The following is a 20,408-nucleotide window of genomic DNA, read 5'->3' as shown; positions in this document are numbered from 1 at the left end:
CTGTGAGCAGGTCAAAGTGACCCTCTCTCTCTCTCACTACAGAGAGCTGCAGTACAATCGGTGGACCTTTTGAGCTATGTTTGAATTCCCATTCATCTTTTCCCTGTGTCCCTCAATCTCTTCATCCCAGAAAGACGCATAAAAGATCAGAGACGGGTGGAAAATGCAGTTGTTACACTGCTGATAAAGGAGGTGGTGGTTCAAGACGATGCACTGACGCAATTAATGGTGTCAGTTATGTAGTTGTGCCGATTTGCGTGGAATATGTCCACTGCTAAGTTTGTTTATGTGCACATAAACTTATAAAACTAAGCTAAAACTAAACTAATTTAGTAGCTGAAACTATGAATGGTTTCTCTAAAAATTAACAGCACCGTGAAGCAGGATTTGGGTTCAGAAAGGAAAAGGTAGTGGTAATACTATCTGTAAATGTTTCATGTCGTAATAATAATAATAATAATAATAATAATATGTCCAGTATGTTAAGATGGAGGATAGTTGTGAATCCAACAATTTGACAGCAAGTAAATGATCAAAATTCTGCATGAATTATTATTTTTTTTTTGCATGCTTCAGTCGGTATATGCTGTAATTAATGACTTTTTTATTTACAAGCTAATTCAAATTCAGCCAGTTGCTCAGCTGCACCACCTACAGGAAAGGAATGTAACTGCAGCACATTTTAAAGTGTACACCCATGGTTAAAAATCTGCCCCCTGCAGGCAATGACAGATACAGCAGCTGTTTATTTTGTCGTAGCATGCATATTATTCTAATAAAAAATAAGCTTTACCAAATGCTACTTGTTGTAAGTTATTTTTAAATAATTATATCTTCATAAACACTGCAGGTTTAACAGAAAACTCATCAGATAGGTTGATTATTTGTTTGGAATCACCCTGCTTCCTCCTTCAAAAATATAAACTTCAGACACCAAAAAAAAAACAGTAGCAAAAACAGAAGGTCTTTATGAATCTGCTCAAATACAGCTGCACTTAAACAGCTGCATGATGCTGGTTGGGTTTGGTTTCAGAAAACTTATGACAGACTTCTCTCATGAGAATTTAAAAGCTCTGTTGGAGTAATTTGACTGTCAAGAATGAAAATCTGCAAAAACTCTCTAAACTACCTTTTTATACTATTACTTATGCTATCATGATGCTTTATTTTTTTTATAATTCCTAAATATCTTTACATATTTTTGTAGAAATACAGTAGACGTACAACTTCACCATCTGTCTTTATTATGCTTTCTCTTCTCATGGCTGAAAATGAATGCATGTTTTAGGGAAGTTTTGCTGCTTTCTGAGGTTTTAATCAAGACCATTTCACTATCATATTTATATACTTTGTTCTCTTGTATTCTTTGATGTCTTCCATAGAGCCCCCATGCATTTCCTTTTGAGGCTTTACTGCTTGTTTTACTGTGCAGAGCGGATGATAGAGCTGCCGCAGCTGTGGTCAAAGTCCTTTTCCCACCACGTGCCTGAATGTGTGGGTGTGTTCTCTTCTTTTACTCATGATATAGAATTTGAGGTTAAGGTTGAAGTTTGTTATTCAGTTTGCAAGTGCTTTCAGGCTCCATACGTATGCGTCTTTGTTCCTCCGGTCCCAGCAGCGGCGGACCAAATTTGAGGCCACAGTTGGCCAGAAAGCTGGTCTGGCGGTCAGCTGTTTCCTCGAAGTGACACAGTGTTTCCTTGACTGTTGTCCATCCCCTCGGCCGGCTGGCTCCCAACCACTCGACTGTGGTTTTTTTGAAGGAGCATACACCCCAACAACAGCATGAGCTCATTGCTGTAATTAGCCTACCTAGATCCGAGTTACACATATGTATTCCATCATGGGTCCTTCAGTAAGATAAGACTTTCCCCTTTTCTCTTTGAATCCACAAGCAGCAGTTTAAACCAAAACTAAAACAAAAATCCAATTGCTTAAACTTTGGGAAAGTCTTAAAAATAGATGCTTATAATTTATAGGTTATTGTTTGGCGCACAAAGGAAATGTTTAAACCCATAGCAGTACGATGTGCCAGATCACATCTGGACGTAGGTTGACTCATGTTGTGATTAGACGTGTGCAGTGGGCCCACATTCTCTAGAAAACATTAGTAAAAAGTTAAAAGGCTAACTAACTAAAGCTGCTTTAAAGCCCATAAAAAAAGCTTTTTAAGATTCTCAAAGGCCCAATGTGGCTCATAAGATGAAGATCATGTCACTGATTCAAGTTGCTGAGTTAACGGTATTTGCAGTATATAAAAATGGCCGTCACCATCTTGGCATTGCTAGATTCTGCATAACTCAATTCAGTTCAATTCAGTTTTATTCATATGGAGTCAATAACAATACATATTGTCTCAAGAAAGACGCTTTGCAAAACGTGGCCTGAAGCTGCCAGAGGAAGCACAAAGGCAAGGGTGGCAAACAAAAACTCTCTTTTAACAGGAAGAAACCTTGAGCAGAACCTTAAGCTCATGTGGAGGGACCCATTTGCTTGAGATAGATAAAGAAAGAGAAGAGAGCAGCAGGAGGAACGAGATAAGGGGGGAGGGACACACGGCTGTTAATATGCTATGCAGAAGTAGCACAAAAATGCAGGAGTAGGAATAGAGAAGAAATTGGACAAGAAATTAGAGGATAGGCGCTCGGTGCGAGACAGAACTACTTCTTGCTATTTTTGTACAATACTTAGTTAGCTAATGTTATTCTATATTTATACTTTTTACTGTTTCTGCTATTGGCGTGCATCGGTACCAGAGAAACTAATTTCGTTCCACCTCGTGTACCAACATGTGTTGAAATGACAATAAAGAATCCTTGAAGAAGAAAGTAGAGGATAGGTGCTCAGTGCATCATCCCCCAGCATCCTAGGCCTATAGCAGCATAACTAAGGCATGGTACAGGTCCCCCCCAGCAAATTAAAAAGCGGTCCAAGATGTGGTGCATAACTGGAGCTGAGGCATTAGGGTGACACCGAAGCAGGCGGCTAGATACCTGTGAAGGCACCCACCTGTCACTCAAAGCGACCATGGCCTTAATTTAAACGGGTGCGTTATATAAATTAAACCCTGTACAGTTGTCGTGATTGAAGCCAAAAGGTAAACACAAAAAAGTGTTTACCTGGCTGTAAACATATTAATTTAGCAACTTATTTCTGCTGTAAAGATGGACATTTTCACATGGAGGTCAATGGGGCTTGACTATTTTTTGGAGCCAGCCTCTTGTGGACATTAGAGGTACTGCAGTTTTTTGGCACTTAGCCGTGTTTGCTTTATTCAGGTCCGCTTGCTGGCTCTAAAGCTGGTAGTCAAAGTTGTCGGAGAGGCGAAATGTAAATTTAAATGTAATACCCAACTTCATCACAACCAGCAGAGTGAAAGGCCAGTTTTAACGTGACAGGACTCATCAGCGATCTAAAGATAAATCAGCAGATTTTCTGATTTTTTTACACGATTGTCGGTAACAGTCCACCATTCGGTCTCTAGAGTGGAGCACCAACAAGAGTTTTGTTTTTCTTTTGGTCAGATAAAGAAGGAATCCAGCTCTGAATGCTGATTAGACCATTGTCTGCCTTTTTCCAGACGTCAGATTGTCGTCTCTGATAGAAAAGTAGCCGGACAAACTTCTCTTTATTGTCTGCACTCATTTGTTCTTGTTTGATCTCCTTCTCCTCTTTCATGCAGTTAATTCATCCATCTCTCAGTAGCTCTTTTTATTCTCTCTTTCCTCTTATTCAGTTGTTCGGTCCATGTTGTTTCTTGCGTTGAAGCTCCACTGACAAACATGCTGACACATGTCCCTCTTCCTCTGTCATTTCTTCTTTTTGGTAGCTTTCTTAAGCCTCTGTTTTCCCAAACGCTAGATAACGATCTTCTGTCTCTTTTCTTCTCCACCTCCCTTAATTTGATGTTTTCCTCCAGGCCCCATGTCCTCTAAGATGGTGTGGATAAGGGACACCTGTTGCACTGCTGCAGCGCTCTGCTGTTTGGGGAGGTGTGTGTGTGTGATCAGAGGAGCAGGTCCGGGTGTTTGGGTGAAGAATGGACTTTAAAGAGCCTGGAAGACAAAGCAGAGTGGGGAAGTTATCAGGCTGAATAGAGCAGAAGATCTGTTGGTCTTTTAGGTCCAACAAAGCTCTTTCTTGTTGAAGTCTGCTGTGTTGTGACTACTGGGTTAAAACCACGACTCTTGTTATCTGGTGAACGCTTCAGATGAATTAGGAAGAAGATGCACAAAACATGAACTGTTGGTACAATATTTCAGAGAGTGCACTCGGTAAAAATCAAGCACAATATTTGTTTTTATGGATGACAAACTGACTCGACGTCGGGTTGTCAGTTTTGGGCCTGGTTGAAACATTAAGCTCACAGCCACAACATTAACACCAGGAGAAGTAAATAACATTGACCATCTTGAGGCAATATGACAATACGTTCTGCTGGGAAACTTTTGGACCTGGCATTCATTCATGTGGACGTTACTTTAGACATGTAGCACCCACCTAGACCAGACCAGGCACCCCCACCCCATAGCAATGACACTCCTTGACGGCAGCAGCCATCCCCAGCAGGATGCAGCCTGACACAGACACACACACACAAAAACAGTTCAGGAACAACTCAAAAAAACGTGAAGAACAGCTCAAGGTGTTGACCTGGCCTCCAAATTCACTAGATCCCAAACCGATCAAGTATCTGTGCGATGATCCACAGAGGCCCCTCCCAGAAGGCTCATGTCCATTCTCTGATGAGTCACCACTGTTTTGGAGGCACAAGGGAGACCTACACAATATTAGGAAGGTGGTCATAATGTTATGCCTGATCGCTGTATATAGCTATTATTTCGCATGGATGCTCAGGACAATCTGTGTATAGCCTGAGTAGAAAATAAATGTTGTAATCTGCTCATTACGTGTTTTTTATGATCATAATCAAACATAAAAAACTTAATTACCTCCACACATTGTCCCGACTCTGTACGGGTCGGGATTACGTCGTCGGGTCACAGTTCATTTTATACCGCCTTGTTTATCATCGACGGGTTTACCCGGCCGGATTAGTCTGGTATTTAGTGAGGGGCAGTAAACTGACACATATTAACACCAAGTTGTTTCCTCTACAACCTTTGACATGTCCTGATCTCGCTTCCTCTCCGCCTGCTTTATCGCACTGTTAACACCAAGACCGCACTTGTGCAACACTTTGACGTGAAGCAAGACTTGAGGCCGTTATTTTACGATATGCAAGTCCTAGATAACCCATATTAGGATTACGAAATCACACTTTTATTTGGTTTCCTTATGAGAACACAAGAGTATTACGTTTACACTGTATGTTTAATGGTAAAGCACATACATGTACTCACCCACTGACTTTCTCCAGGTTGTCAGCGTCCAGTCGGTCTTTCCAAGGGAAAGGCAAAGGTCTGTTACTACAGTGGCTGGTACTACTGCCAGAGCTGCCACCAGGACAACTCTTTCCTCATCCCGGCGCGCCTGCTGCACAACTGGGATACCAGCAAGCACAAGGTGGGAAAGCACACATGCATGCATAAATGAGAAAACCATCATGAAAATATGCAGTAGAAACACCAGCAGACTGTCTCTGGGTCATAAAAAGCCTTGTAATATTTTTGTAAGTATTAGGATGCATTTTGGCCCCATTAACGATCCACTGTTTTCCAGTAAGTGCAAATTTTCCTGTAAATTCTCCTTTTTGCTTAGAGTTGTTTGAAAAGATTGATACCACTCTCATGTCTGAGCGCTAAGTATGATGCTACAGCCAGAAGAGATTATTCTAGATTAGTGTAATGGCTGGAAAGATTGAGGGACAGGGGGGCAACCAGACTGATTAGCTCACGGATTAACATGTTGTGTCTTGCCCGAGCGAGGATTCATTGCCTCGCGTCATCCATTACAACCGCAGAAAGTCCAGCTCGTTGGGGATTATCATCCCCTTTGTGCTTTAACGCGAGCTCCCATGTGCTCCTCCAGGTGTCCAAACAGGCCAAAGAGTTCCTGGAGTTTGTGTACGAGGAGCCGCTGCTGGACGTCCAGCAGCTCAACCCCTGCCTGTACGAGCACTGTGAGCCCCTCAGCACGGTGCTGCGCCTCCGCCAGCAGCTCCAGTCGCTGCGGGCCTACCTGTTCAGCTGCAGGGCAACCGTCGCTGAAGACCTCAGGCGAAGGTATGCTGGCGTTACTGTTTTGCGACGCCCTAAAATGAACCCGATATCTTCTTAAAAATCATAGATAGCTTCAGAGTCGTGGTCAGTTGAAGGATTTAGGGCAGGGGTGTCAAACTCATTTTAGTTCAGGGGCCACATAAACCCAGTTTGATGTCAAGGGGGCCGGACCAATAACACGATAGCGTATTTACCTATGAATAACAACAACTCCAAATGTTTTCCTTTGTTTTAGTGCAAAGATGTTCATTATGAAAATGTTTACATTTAATGAACAATTGGACATTTCTTAAGAAAAAGAAATGCAATTTCTATTTAGTTCTAGGTCTCAGTGTTGCGTTGTGTCCACAACTCTTACTAAATCTGTGTGAACCCTTGGAATAGCAATTACTTTTGTTGGAAAAATTGGAGTTAATGTCTTCAGTGTAATTTTTGCAATTTGCAAATTCATCCCGCGGGCCAGATTAGACCCTCTGGCGGGCCGGTTTTGGCCCCCGGGCCGTATGTTTGACACGTATGATTTAGGGGGATATAGTATCTTAAATGGAACATGGTTATTATTATTATTGTTATTACATTTTCATTAATTTATAACTATATTAAAATCATTTTCATATCTGCATTGGCTGCTCTTCCACTGAGCCTGCCACGTAGCACCGCCATGTTTCTACAGTAGCCCAGAATGGACAAACCAAAGCTCTAGAGAAGGCCTGATATCATTTTTTTCTTTAACTCATAAGAAATCAAACGTAAATATTAAAATTAGGCTCCAAACATTGACTGTATATTAAGTTGGAAGTGTTTTAAAATGATCTTTACGTCTCCACCTACAGTAAACAGAGAAAGATGGAACAGTGAACCCTTCTGATTTGATTTAGATGGTTCTTTAATATGTTTTTTTTTTTTAGTTTAGACGTTGTAATATAGAAAAAAAGCATACATTTTCATGGTTAACATCAGCTGCTTGTGTAAAAAGCCCACACCGATGCACTTAAATACTGCTGACATCTCCTTGTACGATCTAAGTCTGTGTGTTCAAATGTATATACTGGCATAACTTTTATCTGCATGCATTCCTGTATATATATAAATGTGTGTGTGTGTATATATATATATATCTATATATATAGATATATATATAGATATATATACTGCTTACACATAAAAAGACGTGTGCCTGTGTGTATATGTTGATGTGTGTGATGGTCAGAGGGGATGACTGTTTATCTGAGTGGGGGTCCCACACTGAAAGCCTTGTCTGTGAGCTGATGGATGCTGCTTGACCCGCTCCAGGTCACTAATACGTTCTGAGCCAACAGAGAGAATTCAGTTCATTCTTTGTCACTTTTAATGTTTGTGGTTATTTCATAAAATTTGGAGTCTTTTTGTAGTAATAAACTAAACATATGCTGGATCTCGTTAAAGCTTTTACACTAAGCTTGATGATAATAGCTGTGATTTGATGAGTAGTTAAATTATTTGATGTTTAATCTGTTTCTCATTCGAGCTAACAGGAAATTTACCACATCACACGTATTTTAATAGGTTTATTTTATTTATATGAGCCGTCCCAAATGTGCAGCACGGGACAAATTAATTCCTAGTTGATTATCTACAGGCGGGAAATTAAATCTGTTGGCCGACTATAATGCAGCGTCAGTTTTTTCTAGTTCTAAAATAACAGATTGAGACCGTGAACTACTGGTATTCCTATCGGCTTTATTAGTCGCGCTCTGTTGCGAAGCAGAGCCGCATCACGCCGTCCTGTGTTTACTTCTGTCCCATTAGCGAGTGCCGGCCGGTGCCCCGCCACTTCCAAACACTGCAGGATTGATGAGGGCCATGGCGCTAAAACCTTCCCGTAGTCATCAGTCTACTTCAGCCGGGGGGGCGGGGGGAGGGGAGTGAGGGGGTCTGAAGAGAGATGTCTGTTGCATACAGGCGGAGAGCTGCGAATCGGAAACACAACCACGATCTGCAGGTTAGAGATCGCCGAGGTTGCTTTTGCCCTGTGCTGCAGCTTTTTCGAAACGCTATCAGACGTTTACATGTGTGATAGCAGAGGAGTTGCTTAATATGCAGTTTAAACGCTGTTATTGTCAGAGCTCTGCGAAGGTGAGACTTGATGAGGTGTAATTAAACTAGGATTCAAGTTTCGGGAAGAACTTTATTGTCATTATATTGACCATTAGACACAGTGTAACACGATTACGATAGCACTTAGGACATTTAACAATAGTAGTCAGCTGGTAGGTGTTTTTATGTGAGAGACATTACCTGCATGAGTCGAAGTGTAATATGTACAACAACAACAAGAAAAGTACATACTATGACAACAAAGAGTCTGTTTATACTGGATAAATAGCACTGTTTGTGGAAGTGCCTAATCAAAAGCCACTGTTGCTACACTTCTGTACTAGCAAAGTACATAACGTCTACAATAACGATGCTGATTTCAGAAAGCATGATGTTATCCTGACATAAGCTATTGTTTAAGAGCCTTGGATGGACTTATTGCATAGATAAATTGACTCATTCTGGTGTCATTGAGCTCCATAAAAACATCTCAAATATGATCCTGATGGCTGCATGCACACATGTACATACGTGCTATTGCTGCTTAGTGATTCTGTGCAGACGTTTGGGTGTTATTCCCAAGTTGTTGGTCTTGTGTGTTTGTGAAAACCTTGCTAAGCTGTAAGTAAGAAGTTGATAAGCGATAACCAGCAACAGTTTTGAGTGATTTTTGGTAGCTTCTTAATAATGTCCATTGTTTACAATCAAACACTATATTCTTATCTATTTTTATATTTGTCGTCTCTCATTTTTTTATGTACTCAGCTGCATTATTCTTTTTATAGAATGTGTGTTGCTACCGACGTGAGCGTGCATCTCATTTATATAAATGCAGACATACTGTGTCCTGTTTTGGGTTTCTTTACTCTTTTTTTTTTTTTTTTTTTTTTTCAAATTTAAAGACCTAAGCAGCCCTTGGTAGCTTCTAATTATGTAATTGTGGTTGTTTGGAAGGATCTCAAGCCTTGTAGTAGAGTACTCAAATGTTATTTTGATGCTTGTTTAGGACTCGAACACACCAAAGCTTCAAATACTGACTGTATAATGATCAGGCATAACATTATGGCCACTGGCAGGAGAAGTGAATAACATCGACCATCATGCGACAATTCGATGTTCTGCTGGGAAACTTTTCAGACCTGGCATTCATTGGTGTGGATGCTACTTAGACATGTAGCACCCACCTAGATCAGACCAGACCAGGCACACCCACCCCATAGCAATGACACTCCTTGATGGCAGCAGTCAAACACAATTACATGACTCAGCCTGACACAGGCACACACACAAAAATGCTTTAGGAACAACTCAAAAAAAACATGAAGAACAGCACAAGGTGTTGACCTGGCCTCCAATTTTACTAAATAAACGATCAAGATGATCCACAGAGGCCCCTCCCTTCAACCCATAGGATCCAAAGGCCCCCCACTAACAACATCCTGTTACCAGACACCACAGGACACCCTCAGAAGGCCCATGTCCATTCTCTGATGAGTCCCAATTGTTTTGGAGGCACAAGGGAGACCTACACGATATTAGGAAGGTGGTCATAATGTTATGCCTGATCGGTGTGCAGTCTCCTCTGGTTGCCTGTGTCTTGATCTAAGAGTTTGCACTTGAACACACCACACAGAGTGCATCCAACAGCCAGTTAGCAGGTCGTGTGTGAGAGAAAATAACTCTCTATAACAGCAGGTGGCAGTAGTCTGTGTTTGTCGCTCAAACTTTTTGAGAGCCACAAACCATCTTTATATCTTACATTGACATGTTCAGATGAGATGAAGATGAAAAATGAGAAGAACCAGCCAGCTGCTTGTGCTTTTTTGACTTTGTTGTTTTTCTTATTTTTGCCACTTCTGAGTGACTGAGCAGCAACGAGGAAGAGACAAAAACTGCAGTTCCTTGAATGGCCAGATGAGGCCGGTCCGACACTGAGTCGGTGTCTTCTAAAGACGTCCGGCCGTGGCCTTGTGGCTCCTACTGTGTCTTAAATGGTTGCTTTTATTTATTGTGAAGTTGTGAAGTAGTAGTAGTAGTAGCAGCGACACTTACAACATCCCAAAAGTTGAATCATAACTTTGACATGATAACATTTGTGTGCACAGATACGGCTTTGGTTTGCATTAGATTGCAGTGTGTTGGCGTGTCCACCCCGTCCACATACACACATTTGCAGGACTTCCTACACTGCCACTCACTCAGTCATGTCAGACGCTCCTTCAGTACACAACCATAATCACCCGGTGATAGCAGTTTTTTTTTAATGAAAGGTGTGTCCGCCGGAGTGGAAATATCCCAGAGGATAGCGAAATAAAATGTTGTGTTTAATACTATCGGGCCTTGTACAAACATTGTGAGTCGTGGGCATGTTGTGTACATTTGCATACATGCATGAATCTGTGTCGGCCCTTTGTAGCCTAATCCTCGAATGTTTTAGTTCTCAAGTGCTTCTGCCGAGATTAGTACACACTGTAAGGGCGTGTCCTGCACAATCAGCCCCGTGTGTTTGTGTTGTCTCATGAATGCTGATGTGGTAACCACTGGTAACGTGCCAAACAGAGTCGGTTATCAGTGGCGCATATCACCGCGAGGTGTCTGGATCACACATGCACACACATCCTAGTGTTTTAGTGGCACTCATCACAGGTTTAGACAGGATTTAACATGGTGCCATCCATCTTAGTGGTCTGAGAGGAGGCCTCCTGGCACACATGCGTGTCTTCATAGCTTTGTGAGCACACTCATTGACATTACACGCTCCTTAGCCTCTTACCCTAACCACCATAAACCACAAATAGCCATTCGAAGGTTTCTCACTTCAGCGGGTTTGAAACGGTTTTGTCCACACAAAACTGAAACGCACATTCATGCAGCACGTTTCACCAGAGCTCAACCGTCACACAGTGTGAGAAGAAACGCCAGAACTATGCCTCTAGGTTGGTGTTATCGCTTTGTTTTAGCACCTTGGACTCAAAGGCTTGTAGTTAAACATTAAATGCGCTCACTTGTACCTACAGTATCGGATCATTGTTTCCTCATTTGTTTACAAACTGCTCTGCACAGAGGGTATTAGGAGCCAGTTCAAGCTTGGATTCAGTTTGTGTGTAATCAGTAGTTTGCTAAGGCGGCCAATCTCCTAACTCAGATATGCAGTGACATTAGTTTATGTCATGTCAGTGGCCATCTCAGCTCTCCAAACATTGTGCAAATCTTACAAGAGACAGGCAAGAAGAGCTTCGGCATATATGCTGTACATACAGTGTTTATTTATCACATTAAAATAGCCCTTAGTTTAATAAATGCTTTTTGTATATTGAGAGAAATCCAACTTGAATAAAGTCAGTCCACTGCACAACATTCGAATTTGTATTTACTTTATAGCAGTTATATAAAAAATACACAGAATTAGAGATCAGAATCCAACTCCTCTAATAATATTTGATCTAATAAGCATCACTTTAACCTCCTGGTTTGTTTCCACTGACAAATAAATAGACCTGCTGCTCCTTGACATTGAAAGGGCCCAGCTGGGATGGTTTGAGTATCTGGTGAAGATGCCTCCTGGCCACCTTGGAGATCTGGTGGTTATTTTCCAGCTGGGAGGAGATCCCGGGGTAGACCCAGAATTTTCTGGATTACACATTTCACCTAGCCTGGGAATATCTTGTGATGAGGAACTAGAATGCTTTTGGTAGTGAGAAGAAACATCTGGAATACCATGATTATTAGCCTGTTTCTAACATTGGACAAGCGGGTGGATGGATGGATGGATGGATGGATGGATGGATGGACCAGCTGCCATTTTTTGTCCTTCTAGTAAAATGTGAAGAGTTGGGCGTCTCATTGGCGCCTCATTGCTGCTGCTGATAACTAGTTCAACAGAGAATGGTGCCGTAAACTTGTTCTTTCGTGTGTCTTCACAGGATTTTACCCAGGGAATACCTGCTACAGCACATTCACCTCTACTCCATGGCTGACCTGCAGCAGGTAGGCTCTCACACACCTCCTGACTTAACATGAATACAGCGTTGTTGAGCCTAATACGGAGCCTAAATGTCAGTTTAGGAAATACAATGAATTTGCAAAGCCACATTTCACGATACCATCCAGAGTTGACAGAAAAAAGGGGACCCGTTCCTGATGCCAGCCATCTGTTTTTCTTTCTCTAATGATCAACACAATAGTAGGAAGTGATTTGCAAATTCTGAGTAGCAAACTCATATTTAAGAATCTGACCAAACTAAAATATGTGTGTGCGCGCGTGTGTGTGTGTGTGTGTGTGTGTGTGTGTATATATATATATGTCACAAAATTTAAAATCAGGCATGGAAATGTACATTAAAAAAAAAAATCGAGATTAATGATAATCGTTTTAGAATCGAATCGTTGACCTCTGAATCGGAATCGAATCAAATCGTGAGGTGCCAAGAGATTCCCACCCCTATTGTACTGTGTTGGAGCTGCACCGTAGGAGCACCATGTGCGGTCTAGCTCGGTACCCTCCACACATCTTTGTCTCTGAACCCCTCTGCACAGATGTCTTCTTCTCTTGTGTTTATTAGCAATAACTCTGACATGAGACACGCTGCACCAATAAGCATTGTTTGAAAAGTTCACAGACAAACTCGGCACAGCCGGCTTTAACGCTGTGGCTGCATGGATTAATGCTTACAGTGCTGTAGAGCGCTAGATCAGAATTTGTGTAGATCCCAGCAGAAATATAAACCTCTTGTTCGGTGGACGGCGGTTTCGCAGGTTTACGAAGCAATTCATGATTCTAGAATGGCCAACTCTTTCAAGCTTTGTCCGACGTCTTGAATATAGTGTTAATTGTTTGCATAACATGGTTTTAACTTTGTTCTTTTTAATTGTGTAGCATGGTGAAGTTTATCCTGTAGATTTGTAGAACACATGTTAGCTTCGACATCTTGGCTATGCTCCATTGCCAATACCTGCCAGTGCAATTACCCATAATTAGGGCCCGAGCACGAAGTGCAAGGACCCTATTGTTTTCGTACTGTTTATTATTATTAGGGCCCGAGCACGAAGTGCAAGGACCCTATTGTTTTCGTACTGTTTATTAGGGCCCGAGCACGAAGTGCAAGGACCCTATTGTTTTCGTACTGTTTCTTTTTATTATTATTATTATTCTTATTTGGATTTTTGGAAAATCCTTTCGGTGTCTAAACATGCACGAAAACTCCTGAAAATGTGCAGAAAGATTCGTTCGCCCGAAAACTTTAATGTATCAGGGCCTCGAGCACGGGCGTGGCAAAATGGCTCTATAGCGCCACCTACAAAATTTCTACGGACCAGCCCCTGAAGCCCGTTGCGTCTAAAAATCTGGAAATATGTCACATATATGTAACATCCCGGGACGCACAAAAAAGTCTCTTGGAGCCATATTCTAAACCCAACAGGAAGTGTGCTATTTTGATTAAAAGTGTGAAAATTTGTGAAAATTGGACAAAAACAGCGTTTCTTAGAGTTTGTAAATGAGGTATTAAATCTTATCAGATTGACTTCAAAACCATGGAATTACGTAGGTGGAATCTCGATGAACAAAAACTAAAATAGGCGCATATACTTTTCGTCGAAGTGGCGTGGGTCTAATGGCCCCTGACAGTTTTTTTGACCCGCCATGAAACAGGAAGTTGCATTAAACGTGCTTTAAACGTGCTTTAATTCAGTCCAAAGTGCATGAAACTTTACAGCATTGTTAGTGGTCCCTAACTGAACACATCCATATGTCAATATTCATGCAATTATTGTAGCGCCACCTATTGTGGGCAGGAAATGTCTGATTTTAAATAGAATCTGTTGTATGAGCTGCCATTCCTGTCGGGATGATTTTTATTGTCTTCAGATGTTATCACGACATACTTATGATCTTCATGGTCACTCCCTGCGAAGATTGTGAGTTTTCGTTAAACTTTAGGGCCTTTTATGGTAGTGAAAGTGAAAAGTTGCTCTTTCTCCCTCATTTCATCATCAGTGCACACGTAGTTCGCTACTTTGTCCAGCAGATGGAGCCAAATAATTTCTCTCTGCTGGCTGAATGTCAGTGTGTGTGTGTGTGTTGGTTAAACTTCTAATGATTGGTGAGGCTGTTTTAACATACTTTGATGACACAGAGAGAATAATTATACATCTGTTTGTTGATGCCACGGAGAGAATACATTCAAAAGAGTTTGGTGTTGCCGCCGCTATGGCGATGCTAGTTCCGTTAGCCTGTCTATGGTGTTTCGCATTGTACGTTAGCATTAAGCTAGCGGAGTTTATTCATCGCTGTTATAGAGATAGATAGATAGATGGATGGATAGATGGATATGTAGGTAGATAGATAGATAGATAGATAGATATGTAGGTAGATAGATAGATAGATAGATAGATAGGTTTTATTTATCACATGCACAGTTATACATAGTACAATGCACAGTGTAATGTATTGTTGTACCTGCAGCCAGTAGTAAAAAATATATAAAATGTATAAGTACTACAGTAAACAGTAGTTTGCACACAATGTAAGCAATACTTATAAGCATACTTATAAGAAGGTCGCCGTTGTTCGATGTTGCCGCCGCTATGGCGATGCTAGTTCCGTTAGCCTGTCTATGGTGTTTCGCATTGTACATTAGCATTAAGCTAGCGGAGTTTATTCTTCGTTGTTATAGATAGATAGATAGATGGATGGATAGGTTTTATTTGTCCCATGCACAGTTATACATAGTGCAATGCACAGTGTAATGTATTGTTGTACCTGCAGCCAGTAGTAAAAAAAAAATATAAGTACTACATTAAACAGTAGTTTGCACACAAGGTAAGCAATAGCCTATAAGTGTAACTGGTAGAGGAATAAAATAAAATAAAAATAAAAATATAGACTAGTAAACTTAAAGGGGGAGTAGTTGTATATGTATACATTTACAGTAGGCCTATTTGTCAGTCTTTACTAGATGTAAAGAGAAGTAAGAGATACTTAGAGATACTTAAGATATATTCTTAATTTTATATTTAATCATCTTTAGTTGTATGTATTTCAGTTTGACGGAAAACTTCAAATGGGAGTGACAAAATAAATCCTTGAAGCAAGAAGACTTTGCCTCTCACTGGACAACTGTTTGCTATCGTGCCACGGTGCATTGTTACTCCTCTGTTTCCCCTGAGAAATGCAGTGACCCCGTCCTTGCCGGACGCCGACTGGCGTGGATTGCGAGGGCCCGTTCAACGCTGCTTGCAGCTTTAATTATTATTATTATTATTATTATTTGGATTTTTAAAAAATCCTTTCGGTGTCTAAACATGCACAAAAAGTCCTGAAAGTTTGCAGAAAGATTTGTTCGCCCAAAAACTTAAATGTATCAGGACCTCGAGCATGGGCGTGGCAAAATGGCTCTATAGCGCCACCTACGGACCAGCCCCTGAAGCCCGTTGCGTCTAAAAATCTGGAAATATGTCACATATATGTAACATCCCAGGACGCACAAAAAAGTCTCTTGGAGCCATATTCTAAACCCAACAGGAAGTCTGCTATTTTGATTAAAGTGTGAAAATTGGACAAAAATAGCGTTTCTTGGAGTTTGTAAATGAGGTATTAAATCTTATCAGATTGACTTCAAAACTATGGAATTAGGTAGTTGGAATCTCGATGAACAAAAACTAAAATAGGCGCATATACTTTTCGTCGAAGTGGCGTGGGTCTGCTGGCCCCTCACAGTTTTTTTGACGCGCCATGAAACAGGAAGTTGCATTAAACGTGCTTTAATTCAGTCCAAAGTGCATGAAACTTTACAGTATTGTTACTGGTCCCTAACTGAACACATCCATATGTCAATATTCATGCAATTATTGTAGCGCCACCTATTGTGGGCAGGAAATGTCTGATTTTAAATAGAGTCTGTTGTATGAGCTGCCATTCCTGTCGGGCTGATTTTTATTGTTTTCAGATGTTATCACGACATACTTATGATCTTCACGGTCACTCCCTGCGAAGATTGTGAGTTTTCGTTAAATTTTAGGGCCTTTTATGGTAGTGAAAGTGAAAAGTTGCTCTTTCTCCCTCATTTCATCATCAGTGCACACGTAGTTCGCTACTTTGTCCAGCAGATGGAGCCAAATCATTTCTCTCTGCTGGCTGAATGTCAGTGTGTGTGTGTGTTGGTTAAACTTTTAATGATTGGTGAGGCTGTTTTAACATACTTTGATGACACAGAGAGAATAATTATACAACTGTTTGTTGATGCCACGGAGAGAATACATTCAAAAGAGTTTGGTGTTGCCGCCGCTATGGCGATGCTAGTTCCGTTAGCCTGTCTATGGTGTTTCGCATTGTACGTTAGCATTAAGCTAGCGGAGTTTATTCATCGTTGTTATAGATAGAGATAGATAGATAGATGGATGGATAGATGGATATGTAGATAGATAGATAGATAGATAGATAGGTAGATAGATAGATAGATGTACAGGTAGATAGATGTACAGGTAGATAGATAGATAGATAGATATGTAGGTAGGTAGATAGATAGATAGATAGATAGGTAGGTTTTATTTGTCCCATGCACAGTTATACATAGTACAATGCACAGTGAAATGTATTGTTGTACCTGCAGCCAGTACTAAAAAAAAAATATATAACTACTACAGTAAACAGTAGTTTGCACACAAGGTAAGCAATATAAGTGTAATGTACACCGATAGAGAAATAAAATGAAATAAAAATAAAAATTTAGACTGGTAAAATTAAAGGGGGGGATAGTTGTATATGTACATAAATTTACAGTATTTGTCAGTCTTTACTAGATGTAAAGGGAAGTAAGAGACACTTAGAGATACTTAAGATGTATTCTTAATTTTATATTTCATCATCTTTTGTTGTATGTATTTCAGTTTTACGGTAAACTTCAATTGGGAGTGACAAAATAAATCCTTGAAGGAAGAAGACTTAGCCTCTCATTGGAGAACTGTTAGCTATCGTGCCACGGTGCATTGTTACTCCTCTGTTTCCCCTGAGACCTGCGGTGACCCCGTCCTTGCCGGACGCCGACTGGCGTGGATTGCGAGGGCCCGTTCAACGCTGCTTGCAGCTTTAATTAGGGCCCGAGCACGAAGTGCAAGGACCCTATTGTTTTCGTACTGTTTATTATTATTATTATTATTATTATTATTATTATTATTTGTCAGGAACTTTGGAAAATCGTACGCATGCCTAAACATGCACATAAACTCCTGAAAATTGGCAGAAACATTCGTTTGCCCCAAAATTGCAATGTATCAGGGCCTCGAGCATGGGCGTGGCAAAATGGCTCAGTAGCGCCACCTACGGATTTTCTACGGACCAGCCCCTGAAGCCCGTTGCGTCTAAAAATCTGGAAACATGTCACGTATATGTAACATCCCAGGACGCACAAAAAAGTCTCTTGGAGCCATATTCTAAACCCAACAGGAAGTCTGCTATTTTGATTAAAAGTGTGAAAATTGGAGAAAATTGGAGAAAATTGGAATTAATCATCAATTTTTTTTAAGGCATTAAACCTATCAGATTGACTTTAAAAACTATGGAATTAGGTAGTTGAACCCTTGATGAACATGAGCATATTTTCTTTTTGACTTTTCGTCGATGTGGCGTGGGTCTGCTGGCCCCTCAAAGTTTTTTTGACGCGCCATGAAACAGGAAGTTGCATTAAACGTGCTTAAACGTGCTGTAAACATGCTTCAATTCAGTCCAAAGTGCATGAAACTTTACAGTATTGTTACTGGTCCCTAACTGAACACATCCATATGTCAATATTCATGCAATTGTTGTAGCGCCACCTATTGTGGGCTGATTTAAATAGAGTCTGTTGTATGAGCTGCCATTCCTGTCGGGATGATTTTTATTGTCTTCAGATGTTATCACGACATACTTATGATCTTCATGGTCACTCCCTGCGAAGATTGTGAGTTTTCGTTAAACTTTAGGGCCTTTTATGGTAGTGAAAGTGAAAAGTTGCTCTTTCTCCCTCATTTCATCATCAGTGCACACGTAGTTCGCTACTTTGTCCAGCAGATGGAGCCAAAGTATTTCTCTCTGCTGGCTGAATGTCAGAGTGTGTGTGTGTGTTGGTTAAACTTCTAATGATTGGTGAGGCTGTTTTAACATACTTTGATGACACAGAGAGAATAATTATACAACTGTTTGTTGATGCCACAGAGAGAATACAGTCAAAAGAGTTTGATGTTGCCGCCGATATGGCGATGCTAGTTCCGTTAGCCTGTCTATGGTGTTTCCCATTGTACGTTAGCATTAAGCTAGCGGAGTTTATTCGTCGTTGTTATAGATAGAGATAGATAGATAGATGGATGGATAGATGGATATGTAGGTAGGTAGATAGATAGATAGATGTATAGGTAGGTAGGTAGGTAGATGGGTAGGTAGATAGATAGATAGATAGATAGGTAGGTAGATAGATAGATAGATAGATGTGTAGGTAGGTAGATAGATAGATAGATAGATGGATAGATGGATAGATGGATAGATGGGTTTTATTTATATTAAACTTAAATTAGGAGTGACAAAATAAATCCTTGAAGCAGGAAGACTTTGCCTGTCATTGGAGAACTGTTAGCTATCGTGCCACGGTGCACTGTTACTCCACTGTATCCCCTGAGAAATGCAGTGACCCCATCCTTGCCGGACGCCGACAAGCGTGGATTGCGAGGGCCCGTTCAACGCTGCTTGCAGCTTTAATTATTATTATTATTATTATTTGTCAGGATCTTTAGAAAATCCTACGCATGCCTAAACATGCCGGAAAAGTTCTGAAAATTGGCGCAAAGATTCGTTTGCCCGAAAATTGTAATGTATCAGGGCCTCGAGCACGGGCGTGGCAAAATGGCTCTATAGCGCCACCTACGGATTTTCTACGGACCAGCCCCTGAAGCCCGTTGCGTCTAAAAATCTGGAAACATATCACGTATATGTAACATCCCAGGACGCACAAAAAAGTCTCTTGGAGCCATATTCTACACCCAACAGGAAGTCTGCTATTTTGATTAAAAGTGTGAAAATTGGAGAAAATTGGAGAAAATTGGAATTAATCATCAATTTTTTTTAAGGCATTAAACCTATTAGATTGACTTTAAAAACTATGGAATTAGGTAGTTGAACACTTGATGAACATAAGCATATTTTTTGTTGACTTTTCGTCGATGTGGCGTGGGTCTGCTGGCCCCTGACAGTTTTTGTGACGCGCCATGAAACAGGAAGTTGCATTAAACGTGCTGTAAACGTGCTTTAATTCAGTCCAAAGTGCATGAAACTTTACAGTATTGTTACTGGTCCCTAACTGAACACATCCATATGTCAATATTCATGCAATTATTGTAGCGCCACCTATTGTGGGCAGGAAATGTCTGATTTTAAATAGAGTCTGTTGTATGAGCTGCCATTCCTGTCGGGATGATTTTTATTGTCTTCAGATGTTATCACGACATACTTATGATCTTCATGGTCACTCCCTGCGAAGATTGTGAGTTTTCGTTAAACTTTAGGGCCTTTTATGGTAGTGAAAGTGAAAAGTTGCTCTTTCTCCCTCATTTCATCATCAGTGCACACGTAGTTCGCTACTTTGTCCAGCAGATGGAGCCAAATCATTTCTCTCTGCTGGCTGAATGTCAGTGTGTGTGTGTGTTGGTTAAACTTCTAATGATTGGTGAGGCTGTTTTAACATACTTTGATGGCACAGAGAGAATAAGTATACAACTGTTTGTTGATGCCACAGAGAGAATACATTCAAAAGAGTTTGGTGTTGCCGCCGCTATGGCGATGCTAGTTCCGTTAGCCTGTCTATGGTGTTTCCCATTGTACATTAGCATTAAGCTAGCGGAGATTATCCGTTGTTATAGATAGATAGATAGATAGATAGATGTACAGGTAGATAGGTAGATAGGTATAGATAGATAGATATGTAGGTAGATAGATAGATGTATAGATGTATAGATAGATAGATAGATGTATAGGTAGATAGATAGATAGATAGATAGATAGATAGATATATAGGTAGGTAGGTAGATAGGTAGGTAGATAGATAGATAGATAGCTAGATAGCTAGATAGATGGATAGGTTTTATTCATCACATGCACAGTTATACATAGTACAATGCACAGTGAAA

At 40.7% G+C, this 20,408-nt stretch overlaps 1 protein-coding gene across 1 annotated transcript in view; it reads left to right on the top strand.

Annotated features, from left to right (window-relative positions):
* Window positions 1–20,408, top strand: part of plekhm3 (pleckstrin homology domain containing, family M, member 3) — a 51,219-nt gene that overhangs the window by 15,202 nt on the left and 15,609 nt on the right. Inside the window, exons 4-6 of the mRNA XM_084544300.1 lie at window positions 5,381–5,526; window positions 5,992–6,185; window positions 12,182–12,245. Of these exons, the coding sequence (XP_084400426.1) occupies window positions 5,381–5,526; window positions 5,992–6,185; window positions 12,182–12,245 (404 nt within the window). The remainder of the gene's footprint in view (window positions 1–5,380; window positions 5,527–5,991; window positions 6,186–12,181; window positions 12,246–20,408) is intronic.

This window comes from Chelon labrosus (genome assembly GCF_963514085.1).
Source record: "Chelon labrosus genome assembly, chromosome: 5".
Taxonomy (NCBI): Eukaryota; Metazoa; Chordata; class Actinopteri; order Mugiliformes; family Mugilidae; genus Chelon; species Chelon labrosus.
Note: the sequence above shows the minus strand (reverse complement) of the source record. Positions and strands in the feature narration are given on the sequence as shown.